The 13,445-nt window shown below is 41.6% G+C and overlaps 1 protein-coding gene across 2 annotated transcripts; it reads right to left on the bottom strand.

Annotated features, from left to right (window-relative positions):
- Positions 1–435: 435 nt before the first annotated feature.
- Positions 436–12,758, bottom strand: HEY2 (hes related family bHLH transcription factor with YRPW motif 2). Of its 2 annotated transcripts, XM_042939753.1 has the most exons (6): positions 12,524–12,758; positions 10,514–10,592; positions 10,296–10,379; positions 7,933–8,014; positions 2,889–3,530; positions 2,715–2,796 (listed from the first exon to the last, which is right to left on the bottom strand). In XM_042939753.1, exons 1-6 carry the CDS (start codon positions 12,604–12,606, stop codon positions 2,786–2,788), a joined length of 981 nt encoding a protein of 326 aa, XP_042795687.1. In that variant the 5' UTR covers positions 12,607–12,758; the 3' UTR covers positions 2,715–2,785. The 2 variants fall into 2 exon arrangements, with proteins under 2 accessions (XP_042795686.1, XP_042795687.1); XM_042939752.1 differs by having other exon boundaries at positions 436–3,530.
- Positions 12,759–13,445: the final 687 nt, after the last annotated feature.

Genomic DNA, 13,445 nt, shown 5'->3' with positions numbered 1-13,445 from the left:
CTCTTTGTTAGAAACTTCCTTTTGCAGCCCCCTTCTGCCTATAAAAGCCTTTCATTTTGTATACCTTCTTGGAGCTCCTTTCTATCTGCTAGATGGGATTCTGCCCGTTTCATGAGTGGTTGAATAAAGCCAATTTGATCTTTAAATTTACTTAGTTGAATTTTGTTTTTTAACACAGCAAAATGTGATGTCAATAGCTAATGATGTGAAACACTTATCAAGGACCAATTAACTTCAAATGACCAAAATTATAGACAACGATCACCTTTAGGAACTATGACACCCCTTAGCAACTATGTCGCAAGTTGTTTTGCAAATATTTTAATCAATTAATTGGAAAAATAACAGCCTATATGTAACAGGAAGGAAAAAAAATGTAAGGAAAAACCAAAAAGGACAAGAAAGGGAGGAAAGGAGGAAGAAAGTGGATTTATCTTAAACTATTTAATCCAAATTAAAAATAAAAATTCCTGATCTCTAAAATGGTTTACATTCCAAAAAAGGAAAAGAAATTCTTTGAATGCTGACATTACAACAGGCACAGAATCAGCTACTAGATCTTAAAATAAGAATTACTTCTATGCCTATTGTCCACAAATCATGACTCAAAAGCAAACTTCAAATACTACTAAGTCCATGTCCTTATTTGCTACTTAACTCCATCAGAGCTAATAGAAGATGCAATGATCACAGAACTTATAGACAGGAGGAACAAAGTGATCTGGTTTTGCTCATATTTTACCCACATACAGACAGAAATTAGAAAAACTATATACTTAATTTTTCAAAACTAAAATAATGTTAGAAACCTCACACTTTTCCCCTTAATAGCATAACTGACATGAATAAAAACATTCTTTTTTAAAAAATTCTTACGTTTGGCCCAATAGCTTCAGGAACTGAAATAATCTCTTCTAGGCTTTATTGAAGGAGGGATACGTGCACAATTTCTATAGCATCAAAAGAAAGTTTCATTGAGGTAGGTACAGAGGATTTCTCATCAGGAAGCATGTATATGCTTATCACATATACAGGTGATGTTTTAAAAACCCTCTACAAATGTTTTTGAGTTACAAGATGTATGACACATTCTAGCTTATTATCCCAGGTTCAATGTACTATTATTTGGAGCTCTTGTATTTGCACTTTTCTAAGAACCACGGTTAAGAATAAAAGGCAGAGAAAACTGATCACTTCCTGTCTCCAAATAATGTCAAACCCGCCTATGCTGAATTGATATACAAGCTCAGATAAACACTATTTTCAGGCAAGCTGTGAATTATATTAAATGACTCTGAAAGTGAAAAAGAAAAGCCACGGCTTAAATTGTTAGTGAAGGAAGGCCTTGCTTGAAATTCATGTCAACTTTCCATTCTGCAAAGCAACTCATCCACATAGAAATAGTCAAAAAAAGGACTTCATTTAATTAGTGATATTTAGACTTTTGCATAGAAAAAGGTTACAAAGTAATGCAAAAAGGACTAGGTACAATAATTTTAAAACAAATATTTAAAAGTATAATTTTGTATAATGTTTAACATTCTCATGTTTATTGCTTTCTCCACACAGCAGAGAAATGAAGTGCGTAATAATACATGCTGTGTCTTTACCTTTCAAACATAAAATCTCACGTGCTCAATTTCAATGTATTAAGAGATTATTTTGTCATTAAAAATAAAAAAAAAACACCGTTATGCAGCACTAGTCTAGGCATGAACAAAAAATAATTTATGTACATCCCACTGCATACATTCATCTTGATTTGGGATCAAATGCAATCATGAGCTTGACAAAGAGCATTTAAAAATCGTGGCTTTTCTCTTCCCAATGCTCTCTCCCTGTCTCATCACCTCCAGAAATGCAGCTTTTCCCAAAGGGCGACAAGAATAGGTATTACACATTATCAGGACAAAATGAAGAGGATAAATACGTAAAAACAGTCCAAATGAAACAATAAATTAACCTAAACTTTTAGACACTGGAGAGTTTTCAAGTTGGCATGAATCAAATAGCTTCTGGGGGGCACATGGTAGGCAAGTGCTTCTAGGTGCACTCTATGTATGGTTTTACATAAAGAAGCACCAAATTTTGAGCCATGGAAAAAAAAAAGTGCCTGGGGGCTTGCAGGCAGGGCAGAAATGGCTGTTAATCTGAGCACTGATGGAATAATTGCTTATACCAATGCATTGCTAAATGTCACCATTTGGCAGGCAAGTCTGTACAAAGAAAGAAAACTAAGATAAAACTAGGTCTTTCAACTTGAAAATTATTTTCAGCAATCCTTTTGGCCAACAAAAACCTCTTGGTTTCAACAGAGTACTCTTCGCTGGCATTTTATTAAAATGTCTGCAGCCTAATGCAAGACTTCTGTCCCTTTCCTGTCTTAACCTAACCTCTATGATCTTCTTTACTTGTGCAAGGTTAATCTGTTCACAAGAAAACTTTACTAGCTCAGGCACTTATGAAACACAAATATTTTTTTTCCATCTAGTTTCAAGAGAATCCAGTCAGGGTTTTGGTTTTTTTTTTTTTTTTTCTTCCCCAATTCAGACATACTGATGCACTCCTGGATGGTACAGTCCATATATTTCCCAGGAAACTTCTAAATGAAAACAAGTGTGAAGTTTTCAAAAGTTGCTGATGTCAGTTACCAAGCTGCCTTAAACAAAACAAGAGAGAAAAGATAATACCACATTTCCACTTGTGAGGTTTGTGTCTCAAATAGCTTTATTGTTCCTTTGTGGATCTGTAGACATCTGTATGGCTACTTTCAGGGTGCAGAGGTTTAAGCTGACTCTGAAATGAAGGACATTCAGTTACTATTGCAAAAAGTTCAATGCAAACTTAAAAAGCTCCCACTTCTGTCCCCCAGGGTCGGTAAGGTTTACTGTTTGTTCCGCCGCTTGTCTGCTGAGGGCTGGAGGTGGCTGACACCGTTAGGGGCGGGCTGATGGCGGTGGCGGCTGCCACTGCTGCAGCTGCGTTCGGGGGGAGCATGGGGAAGGCCCCCGCGAAGGACAGAGGGAAGCTGTGCGCGGCTGCGGTGGCTGCTGCAGCGGCTGCGTGGACAGTGGCCGAGAGGGACAAGAGAGAGGTGGACAGAGGTGGCACGCAGGGGGCAACGCTGCCCGTTGACGGCATCCGAAGGGCAGAATCGGCGTGGGCAAACGTGGCCGTGAGCAGGGCGGAGCCGTGGGCAGGAGGCACTTCTGAAGCCGTGGAGAGGCGACAAGGCGTTGACTCGGAGGCGTGGAGTCCGTTGGGTTGGAGCAGGGCAGCGGGGAGATGGTGGAAGGCCGCCGCCCAGTGGTGCGGGTGCAGGGGGTGATGGTGGTGGGCCAGTGAGGACGTCATGGCCGCCGCCTCCCGCTGCGAGGCGCACGTGCTGAGATGAGAGACCAGTCGTACCCGCAGGGGATCCGAGGAGTCCAGGCCCTCCACGGAGCTCAGATACCTGGCCACCTCCGTTAAGCACTCCCGGAATCCAATGCTCATGAAGTCCATGGCAAGAGCATGTGCGTCAAAGTAGCCTAGAAGGGGGTTTGAGTGAAGTGGGGGCCAGGGCAGGGAGTGAGAGAAAACGGCACGATTACTGTGAGTAAACACCAACTGTGCTCCTCTCGGTGCTGCAGAAGATTCAAGCGGGATGACGACCCTTTCTCAAAATGTTGCCAGTTATTTATGGTTGTAACTTCTGCAGAAGAAAGTACACTTTGCAATTCACATGTGTGACAAGGCTGGCAATGCTATATGCTACAGTTGTTCTTGCAACCAAATACTACGGTGGGGAAAAAAATTAAGAACATCCGTGTTTCAAACACTTCCATAAAAAACCAGGAGGGGATGTCTCTCCTTTTGTACGGTGGGATAGTGAAATTCCCTCGTAAACTTTTGCATGGAAGTACCGAGTTTCAGTCTCTTTGTCTCTGTCACATGAGGTGGAGATTAAAGGGTTTATCTGAAACATCCTCACTCTTGGCATTTGTCACAGAGATATGAAATGTATCTTAGCAGCTTGAAGACCTTCTTTAAAAATATGCTAGAATCTCTTAATAAACTCAACAATGTTTTTTGACTGTTTTTTTTTTCAAAGTGAAAACATCTTGTCATTAGTTTGTAACAAAAAGATTTGATGAAAACAAAATGACTTTTTAAAAATCTTGGTTACTAATTTGAAGATCTTACTTTTCTATCATGCAATATCAGGCTGCTTTACTGATAAGAGATTACTATACCTCTTTGCTTTTCTTAAATTTAAATATATATTTCCTTCAGTGGTTAGCTTACATTTTCCTGGCATCTACCCAGGAAAAAGATGTGCATTAATTTTTCAGTGTGTATGCATGCACAGCCCACATCGAAGGTCACTACCGTAAAAATGGCTGGAGCTGGGTCACATTTAGAAGAATCCCTTTTTATCCACTGATAATACACTGGACAGAAAATAATAAAGTATTTTTATTAATAGTGCCAATTTAGGATAGAATAATCAGACAATTGGGGAAATGTCACCACTTTGAATGGGTGACCTCTAATATGTACAAATGCATCTTTTTTCAGATTCTTTCTCATTTGTAACTTTTTTTTTTTTTTAGCTATTTTCAAATTAAAAATTTACTCAGTTTTGGGATATAGGTATATCTAAATGAGAAATACCACAAAGTTATTTTCGTCTAAGGCATTTATATTCTCTTTTTCATGTTTCTGTAGATCAAAGTATTACCTGTTTCATTTATCATCCACTAAAAATTAAACCATCTTATTCTGTAATCAAAGCATTTGGAAAATAGTATTCACAATATTCACAGTCCTAAATAAAGTTAGAATATCAACAGAAATTTGGAAGTCCCAAAAACACATCTGAGGCAAAAAGATACACCATGAAAACAGTAAAAATAACAGCACAAAGCAGATACAAGAGAATATCATGAAATGTGGGAGATCAGCAACAAAAATAGTTAGCATCCCAGAACTTCAGCTTAGTTAGCAACAAAGTCCCTGGGATTAAGAGGGAAAGCTCTTCCTGAAGACGACGCCTCCGTGGACAGATTTCACATGAGGACCCTCAGGGTTCTTTGCGGGGCATTGCAGGCTTCTAATTTTCATGAGGTAAGGAGGGAGGAAATCAACAGAAGTCAGAGTCCAGAAATGCAGAGGGATCTAGAAATTTAGGTTCCTCTACTAAATTCTCTCTAGAAGCTACCTCAATACCAAGATAGACTATAAAGAATGGAACAACATAATTGGAGCCCCAGGAGCTTCCAAGAATTTTCATGAGCGGGTACAAGATGATTGAAAGTTGTGGTTTGCCAGCTGTATGTTGTTATACGTGGCTGAGTTCTCTGTTGCATATTGAGGAGTATCAATTGTGTAATTCCTATTATGTTGCTGAATGCAGAGGGAAATGGCAACCAACAGCTGTCTCCTGGGAATAGATATTGGGCCAATAATAAAAGCACACGGAGCCATTCCACACCACTTCCTTCATGCCATCACTGTTATGCAGCTTTGAGTGAATAAACTCACAACAACCTTGTGAGGTAGACACTATGGCTATCATCATTTTGCAGATGAGAAAACGGGCTCAGCGAGGGTTAGTAGTTTACCTAGGGTCACAGAGCTAATACATGGCAGATCAAGGATTTGAAACCAGGCAACCCAACTGCAGAGTCTATGCCCTTCACCACTGGGAGGCCCCTACAGCAGTTGTGAGTCTTTGATGATGTGAGCTCACATTGCCCGCCCCTCCTGTTTAAGGCCCACATTTTCTCCTATGGGATGACCTCTCTAATGACTTGGCAGTCAGGCGACTTGTGTGGAGCTTGCTTGGAAATGTCTGTTCATAAACTATTCTGGGATGAATTTTAGGACTGTTCAGGTAGCCAAGAATAGCAACCAAGAATGGAACTTAGTTTTTATAATAAGGCATAAGAACAATATTACTCTTTAGAAGTATAGCTCATGCCAAATATTTGAAACCCTGATAAGAATTCTTGGCCTTGTGGTGAACAACACCAAGGGAGGCAGAGCAATCAAAAAGCTGTTCCTGCACCATCACTAACTCAACTAGTCTTCTACATCTGAAGTAGCAGGTGCAGAGACAAAATCATGGGGCTGAAAGTGCTTTAGAGCTCAGAGTGCTAGTGTAGGCCTCACAGTACTGCAGAGCACTTCTGCCTTGGGTTAAAGGTCAAGCAGCAGCCAAGCTGGGCTGGATCACTGGCTTCTACGATTTCATCCAGTTCTCCTCTATTATGTAAGAACTTTTACATCCTATTCTGAGGGTTACATTTTAATGATTAGAAATCACAATTCCATACCCATGCAGGATGTTTTCTAGAGAAGGCGGGCTTCTCTTTAAAGTGTTTACTTCCCACCTAAAAGATTGTGAAGGCCAGTGCTGATGTTTTGTTTTTTCAGTTTACTTATTTTGAGAGAGAGAGAGAGAGAGAAAACGAACGAACAAACAGGGGAGGGGCAGAAAGAGAGGGAGAGAGAGAATCCCAGGCAGCTTCCACACCATCAGTGAGGAGCCCAATGTGGGGCTTGAACCCATGTACTGTGAGATCAGGACCCAAGCCAAAACCAAGAGTTGGACACTTAACCAGCTGAGTCATCCAGGCACCCCCAGGGCTGATGTTCTAAAGGGCTTCAGGGGCGCCTGGGTGGCTCAGTCGGTTGAGCATCTGACTTCGGCTCAGGTCATGATCTCACAGCTTGTGAGTTCGAGCCCCGCATCAGGCTCTGTGCTGACGGCTCAGAGCCTGGAGCCTGCTTCTGCTTCTGTGTCTCCCTCTCTCTCTGCCCGTAACCTACTCACATTCTGTCTCTCTTTCAAAAATAAATAAATATTTAAAAAAATTAAAAAATAAATAAATAAAGGGCTTCAGCAGTATGGCCATACTGGAGTTAAGTACTGAAGTACTTCTATACCAATTGGTAAATAGCTACTTCCCTCCAATGCTTTGGCTCTGCTCTGATCTAGGGAAAACTGTGATACTATGTGATAAAAAGCTAATGCTGAGCAGAGAAGCCTCCAGGATGGAGGGAAGCACTTAGCCCCTGGTGGTACCCTCTCCCAACCCAGTTGTCAAATGTACTGAGTAACAAAAATACTCTCGGTTAAGGTGAATAGCAAAGGCTTGCTTGAAGGCTAAAAACAATACAAAAGGGCAAAATCAAGTCTCAGTAACATGTGAGAAGAAGGATAATAAAATGTGAATAAGTTATTACAGCTTTCAGGATCTCAAGTCTATTTTCAATATAACATGAGGGTCCATCCCTGACCTCTGGATGATTCTAGTACAGAAGATATCTCTCCAGGGCACTGGGCCAGGGGCACCTATTCCTGTTTGCTCTCTGCAGGAATGACTGCTCCATTAGTAGTTTCCAGTCCAGAGAATTACTACCTACACTTCAAATGTTCTGTCTGGTCCAAACCCAAGACCAAGCAAAATCTGAAAACAATGAAAATAATTCTTAAGTCAATTCCTTTGAAATAGTTGTACTGTATTGAGTCCCAGCCTTGATCTAATGGAGTCTGGGGGAAGGGAAAGAAGAAGAGAAAAAGATTGCCTTTAACCTCCTGTTTATGTTTGGATGTTTGTGTGTTTGTTTTGTCTTTCTGTACAGATTCCAGCATGTGCTTCTGAGGTCCCAAACAAATCTCTGACCAGGCTGCTGTGAATGAAGCTTTACTCCCACAGTATTATGAAAGCAAACACAAGCCCAGGGTCAAGTGCTTCTTTTGTTCCAGAAGTTCTTTCCCACGAGTTCAATCCTGCCATTAGCATTGATTTCTACAGCTTTAATCTGGGACCTCCTATCTCAGCTTGTTAAAGAACTGTTCAACTATGACTTTCCTATAATCTTAGGGGAGGGGAATGAAAAGAGAAAGGCGGAAAGGGGGTAAAAATGAAGTCACCTACTTACCTTTACCCCCAGTTGCCTGAAGCATCTTTAAATGATCTACTGTCATTTGCAGTATTTCAGCTTTCTCTAACTTTGCAGATCCCTGCATAAACAAATCATGAAGTCTTATAAGTCCTATGGAAACTGACTTGGAACATTTTACACTGGATTTTCAATTTTTCTTCTCACTAGAAAAGTCTAAATTTAATTTTTTTCATAGAAAAATCTGAATTCTTTGCAAACTTTACATGCAAACAATAATTATTACATCATACCTAATGACAGATATTTGCCAATTTATCATTTAAAGACTAAAAGGCATAACAAATAATTTTTTAATCATATGATTAAACTATATTCCTAAGATTACTCCACTAAAACTATTACACTGCAAAAATGTCAAATCTTGTATCCAATCTCTACCCTATATTGGGGGACATTCAACAGTCTAGATCAGCTGAATCCAACTCTGAAGGTTAAGGAAATAGGATCTTAGCAAATTAGATTTTTCAAAAATAAAAAGTCCTAGTAAGCCTTTAAGATACACCCCTGGTAAGGAGAACCAAAAACAAAAAAGGGAAGACTTAAGGTTTTTTGGGTTTTTTTTTTTCCAAAAATTACCAGCAGGTGTCACTGTGAATGCCAAGTTCATAAACAAGAAAGCATAATTTACTCCTACCTAGTAAGCATCAGAAATGCTTAAAGATTATTTGAACCCTTTAGAACAGTTCTTAATAAAATGCCTTGGGAATATATTTATACGTTCTACTTTTCAAAATAAGGCAACCTCTAGAAACCAACCAAAACACAAAATGTGCCACCTTGAACTGCCTCAGAGGACTCTGGGTAGCTTCTAATTTCCTGGAAAAACTAAATAATTAAATCAATGTGTCTTTCTCAAAAGGAAACTGAAGTTTTCTTCAAGTTCCTATGCTCTACTTTTTTGTGAAAATTATCAGCACCCTGTACCTGGTGAGAGTGCCAGAGTCATTGAAACCGCTAGAAAGAACACTCTTCTAATCACACCGTAACAGGGCCAGCTCGCCAGGGTTGGTAGCCAAGCCTGGCAAATGGGAAAGCCTGTGTTTATGGTAACTAACTGCCAAACAACTGAGGTTAGCTTTTAAGGTTTAAGTCGACATTTAAGAAAAAAAAATCTAACAAACTGATGGGAAAAATACTCACCAAATAACTGCAGACATTTTGGTACCCAAAGTGAAAACAGTGATTACTGATGTTTTCATTTTCAGCCTATTGTCATTGAAAATGTTACTAATCAAAACTACAATTTCCACGTTACATTTAGCTTACCAAAGTCGGTTTCAGCATATAGGTATCTTTTTTTTTCTCTCACAAATGTATAATCAAGAGCCTGTTACATCTTGCACTTCTGTCAATATTCACTTTTTCCATCAAGATGTACAGGAGTTTCAGTGAAAGTAATAACAAAATTGCAGTTTCTGGATAATTGCCAAGGGCTTTTGTAGGGCTTGCTGTATAATGTTTGTAGTTCATGAAGTAAACAACAAAATGACATAAACAAACAACTGCTGTCTTATACGCTATTCGAATTAAATTGAAAGTATTTCCAACAGTGTATGATGCCATATTCTTTGAAAGATGCTCTTAGAAATCTGTGCCATTAGCCATTGTGGCAAGAGATATAAAACTTTTCCAAGAAAACAAAGGAAGATTTAAACATTTGGCTTCCTCCCTTTCTAAGTATGCAAAAAAAAAAAAAATTTATTTTATTTTATTTTTTTTTTTTGGTAAAGGAATACTTGAATTCTGAAAGAGGGAATTGTTGGCTAGTTTTATTTTTATCAAACTTCCAAAGAGATGCCCCAAATAGAACACCACTCTATTAATCTAGGGATTAAAAATGAAACTAAGTGATTTGGTAAATAAATTGTATTAGTATTACCATTCAGGAACTAGAGCTAGAAATGTTACTTCCTGGACTTTTGTTATTTTTAAAATAAAAAGCGCTTCTTTTTTTTTTTAGCAGTTTACAAAAAAGTGAAATTTTGTGATATATATATGTGTGTGTGTGTGTGTGTGTGTGTATTTAAAGAGTACGACATACAGCTGGGTTTTGAACAAAACCACTACTGGTCTTCATAGAAAGAACAGAGAAAGCATGAACACTGTTACCCTTAAGGGAAAATAAGCTGAAGAATGGAAATGTTTTTCAACTTCATGATGGATTATGTTTTTAATAGTTTTGCCACAACAAAGCATTTTATTGAAATAGCTGCTCTGTGCCAGATCAGGGCACATACACCATTATTTTAATGAGCTTTAACAAGAACCCACATTCCCAGATGAGAGAATCAGATTTTCTGAGTCTTTTGGTGGGGTGGTCAGGGGTGAGGGTTGCTTACTTGTTTCTCAAAAGCAGTTGGCACCAGTCGTCTCAACTCCGATAAACTGTTATTTATCCGATCTCGACGCCTTTTCTCTATTATCTATCCCAAAGAAAGCAACACAACAACAAAAATTTATGAATACACAAATGATAAAATTACTCTTAATGGAAGAACACCACTGTTATACATTAGTCTGAATCACATGAACTAAAAAGAAAAAAAAAATCACATACCCCTCTCCTTTTCTTTCTTGCCATAATCTGAGATGTTGTTGTTGGGGAATTCGATCTAATCACAGAGCTAGTACTTTGCCTGTGAAACAGGAACAGTACATCAGGTGCTGCATTAACATAACAATGGTTTCTTCTGGGTACTTCATAGCACCCATTAAATATTGAGCGACTGCACAGCTCAGGTCTATATTATTTTATTCTTAATTCTTACTTTTCTCTTAACATACTTTGTTTTCAGCCCTTATATCTCTTTCCATGCCTTTTTTTTTTTTTAACAAGTAATCCAGACGCCAAATCCATTGGCAAAAACATCTCTCAACTTTTAAGTCTTGCAGTGAAAAAATTACAGGCAGACAGAATGAGAAGTTAGAAATTAGTACTTCCTGGTGCCACTCAAAAATGTTTCTTGAAAATCAGCTAATCTCTAATAGCATCCTTCCTGCACCCTCCTCGTCAGACCCACTAAGCAAAGCAAAGCAATTTTAAAATAAAAGCCATGTTTAGCACCACTATCAAACAGATATAAGGTCATCACATGTCAAACTGTTGTCCCTAGATGCAATCTTCAAAATAAACAGAAGTTATCTTACTATCTCAAAACTTCAATTAGACATATCTCACAACAGAAAAAAAAATGTAATGTTTTGTATACTAATCTTCCAAAAGAATGCCCCAAATTAAATACGGCACTGATAGGGAAATTAAAATTACATCAACTACTAGGTAAATGTTTTAGTTTGAAAACGAAACTGTAGGTGAGTATCCCCTCGTCTTCAAGCTAAGCTTAAATCTCTATAGGGGCTGCAATCAATCTTGAGTTTACTAATGAAAAGATATTTTATACTGAAAGTTCAATCAATTATCACCTATAACTTTTATGATGCTTTCTAGTTTGTACATGTTTCTCTTCATAATTCGTGGATACTATGCTTCTTTATGTTCTCGAATTCTCCAGGTTGCTGTTATTTGCTCTTTCATTTTAGAAATGTTGCACACACCAGGTTCTTATTACCTCACCTTCTCACTTCTGGATCTTATTTCTGAATTAACTGTCTCCCTCAGTCCCACCCCATCTCAACTGGTTTCATCTTTCACAAGGCTTCTTCTGTTTTTCAGATCTCATTTTTTTAAGACGACACACGCTTTAAAAATAATTAAAAGATACTTTGCAAACGCTTCCTGTAAATATCTTTGCTGTTGCTGATTTCACGCTTTGGCTTGTGCTTACGAGAATAACGATGTGGAAAGAAAACCAGTATTCCAAAGGTAGGAAGAATTTTGCTCTTTGAGTGACAGCTGCAGATAAATAATTAAGGAGCTTGTGGGGATGCCAATTAGAAGCAATTATCATTTGACCCGCCTTGGCACTAAAATGCCTCGGTAATCTCCCTCTGTCACTGGAAAGTGGAGGTCTGGCTTCTGTGATCACGACTCCGATCTTTTCCAGACTTAACAGCAAGCAGTCGAAGAGATGATCTACGCCCGAAACGATCCGTCACTCACTCTCCCGTAAACCCACTCACACACGGCCAACGGAAAGCTTAACCTCCTTAGCCTGAACATCGCAAACTACTTTAATGTCTCCAAAAGGCAAGTCATCATTTTAGGCTCTTGAAAACTTAAAAAAAAAAAAATTCAATCTGTTTTGCTCTTCACCTGGCCCATCCTTAAAGTGCTCCCACAGTTTCAGAGGCGGGGGCGTCGCCCGTCGCCAGCCGGTCCGCTTGCCTAACGCTGACAGCCTGGGACCCTCCCTCGCCAACTCCTGCGCAGTCTTTCAGTCGCGTCCCCTTTCCTCTCCGCCCCACCCCTGGTGTGAAAGCCGACATCCCCCGCCCCACCGCAACGCACGCTCCGTGAGCGCCCACCGCTCAAAATTCCCCGGGCAAAACTTTCCCCGCTATGTTAGGACGCCGCGGAGAGGAGCCTTGGGATTTCCAAGGAGCCGCTCGCGCACAAAGCTCCCCGACGCCTCGGGCTCCGGGCAGTTCCCGTCGAGCCCGCGCTCACCCCGAGTAATTGTTCTCGCTCCCCACGTCGATGGTCTCGTCCATGTCGCTCTCGGAGGTCGTCTCCTCGCAAGGGCGCTTCATCGCGGCGAAGACGGCGCTGGGCACAGCCCAGCCCGAGCCACCGACGCCGAGCGGGGCGCAGCGCCCTCCCTGCCTGCCTCCTCCCTTCCTCCCTCCCTCTCTGGGCCCGGGCAGGCGCGGCTCCCGCGGCGGCGCGGTCGGCTCCTCGCGGCTCTTTCCCACGCCGCAGCCGAGCTCGGCCGCAAGAACCGGCGCCGGCCACGCCCCTCCGCGCGGGCGGGGCCACCTCGCCCGCCTCCCGCGCGCAGGCCCCGGCCGCCCCGCCGGGTTCCGCCTCCTCGGGGTCGGCGTGGCCCACGATTGGTTGGGGCGGAGGGGCGGGGCCGCGCTCGCCAATGCTCGCGGCGGAGGCTTCTGCAGAGGCGTGGGAACGCGGCCGCGCACCTGGGGTCCCGGAGCTGCGCGCGGGCGGGAGAGGCAGCGGCGAGCCAGAGCGTGAGGTTGATAGCTCCCGCTAGGGCAGCACGCGGACGTGGGCGCGAGCGCGGCGAGAGAAGGCCGCTGAGGGGCGGGCTCCGGACCTCGGGTTTCGGCCCTCCTCCTCACCCCCCCACAGTCTGACGGTGAAGTTTCTGTCTTGTGTTTAAAGAATAACTCCAAGCGCGTGGCTGAGTGTGAGCGAGCGTGTAGTGACGTTGGGAGGCGCCGTGGCTTAACCGAACCGCCCCACTCGGCCGTCCCTCGTCTGGACCAAAACTGCTGACTGGCTGACCCTGACGGTCACATTTGCCCTCTGGGGTTTTAGAAAACCTTAAATGAAAGTTGCTTTTCTCCCTGGCAACTCTCGAGGCTGCTTCCGCGGCCTCTGGGCTGTGGACAGATAAGGACGTGAGTTTCCC

Source organism: Panthera leo, chromosome B2, assembly GCF_018350215.1.
Source record: "Panthera leo isolate Ple1 chromosome B2, P.leo_Ple1_pat1.1, whole genome shotgun sequence".
NCBI classification, from domain to species: domain Eukaryota; kingdom Metazoa; phylum Chordata; class Mammalia; order Carnivora; family Felidae; genus Panthera; species Panthera leo.
The sequence above is the reverse complement of the archived record's forward strand: the minus strand, read 5'-3'. Positions and strand labels throughout refer to the sequence as shown.

Coding starts and splice junctions, on each gene's coding strand:
- HEY2 (XM_042939752.1), bottom strand. CDS start 12,606: ATGAAGCGCCCTTGCGAGGAGACGACCTCCGAGAGCGACATGGACGAG. Junction 10,380..10,513: donor CAAGAAAGAAAAGGAGAGGG/GTATGTGATTTT, acceptor TCTTTGGGATAG/ATAATAGAGAAAAGGCGTCG. Junction 8,015..10,295: donor CAACTGCTTTTGAGAAACAA/GTAAGCAACCCT, acceptor TTGTTTATGCAG/GGATCTGCAAAGTTAGAGAA.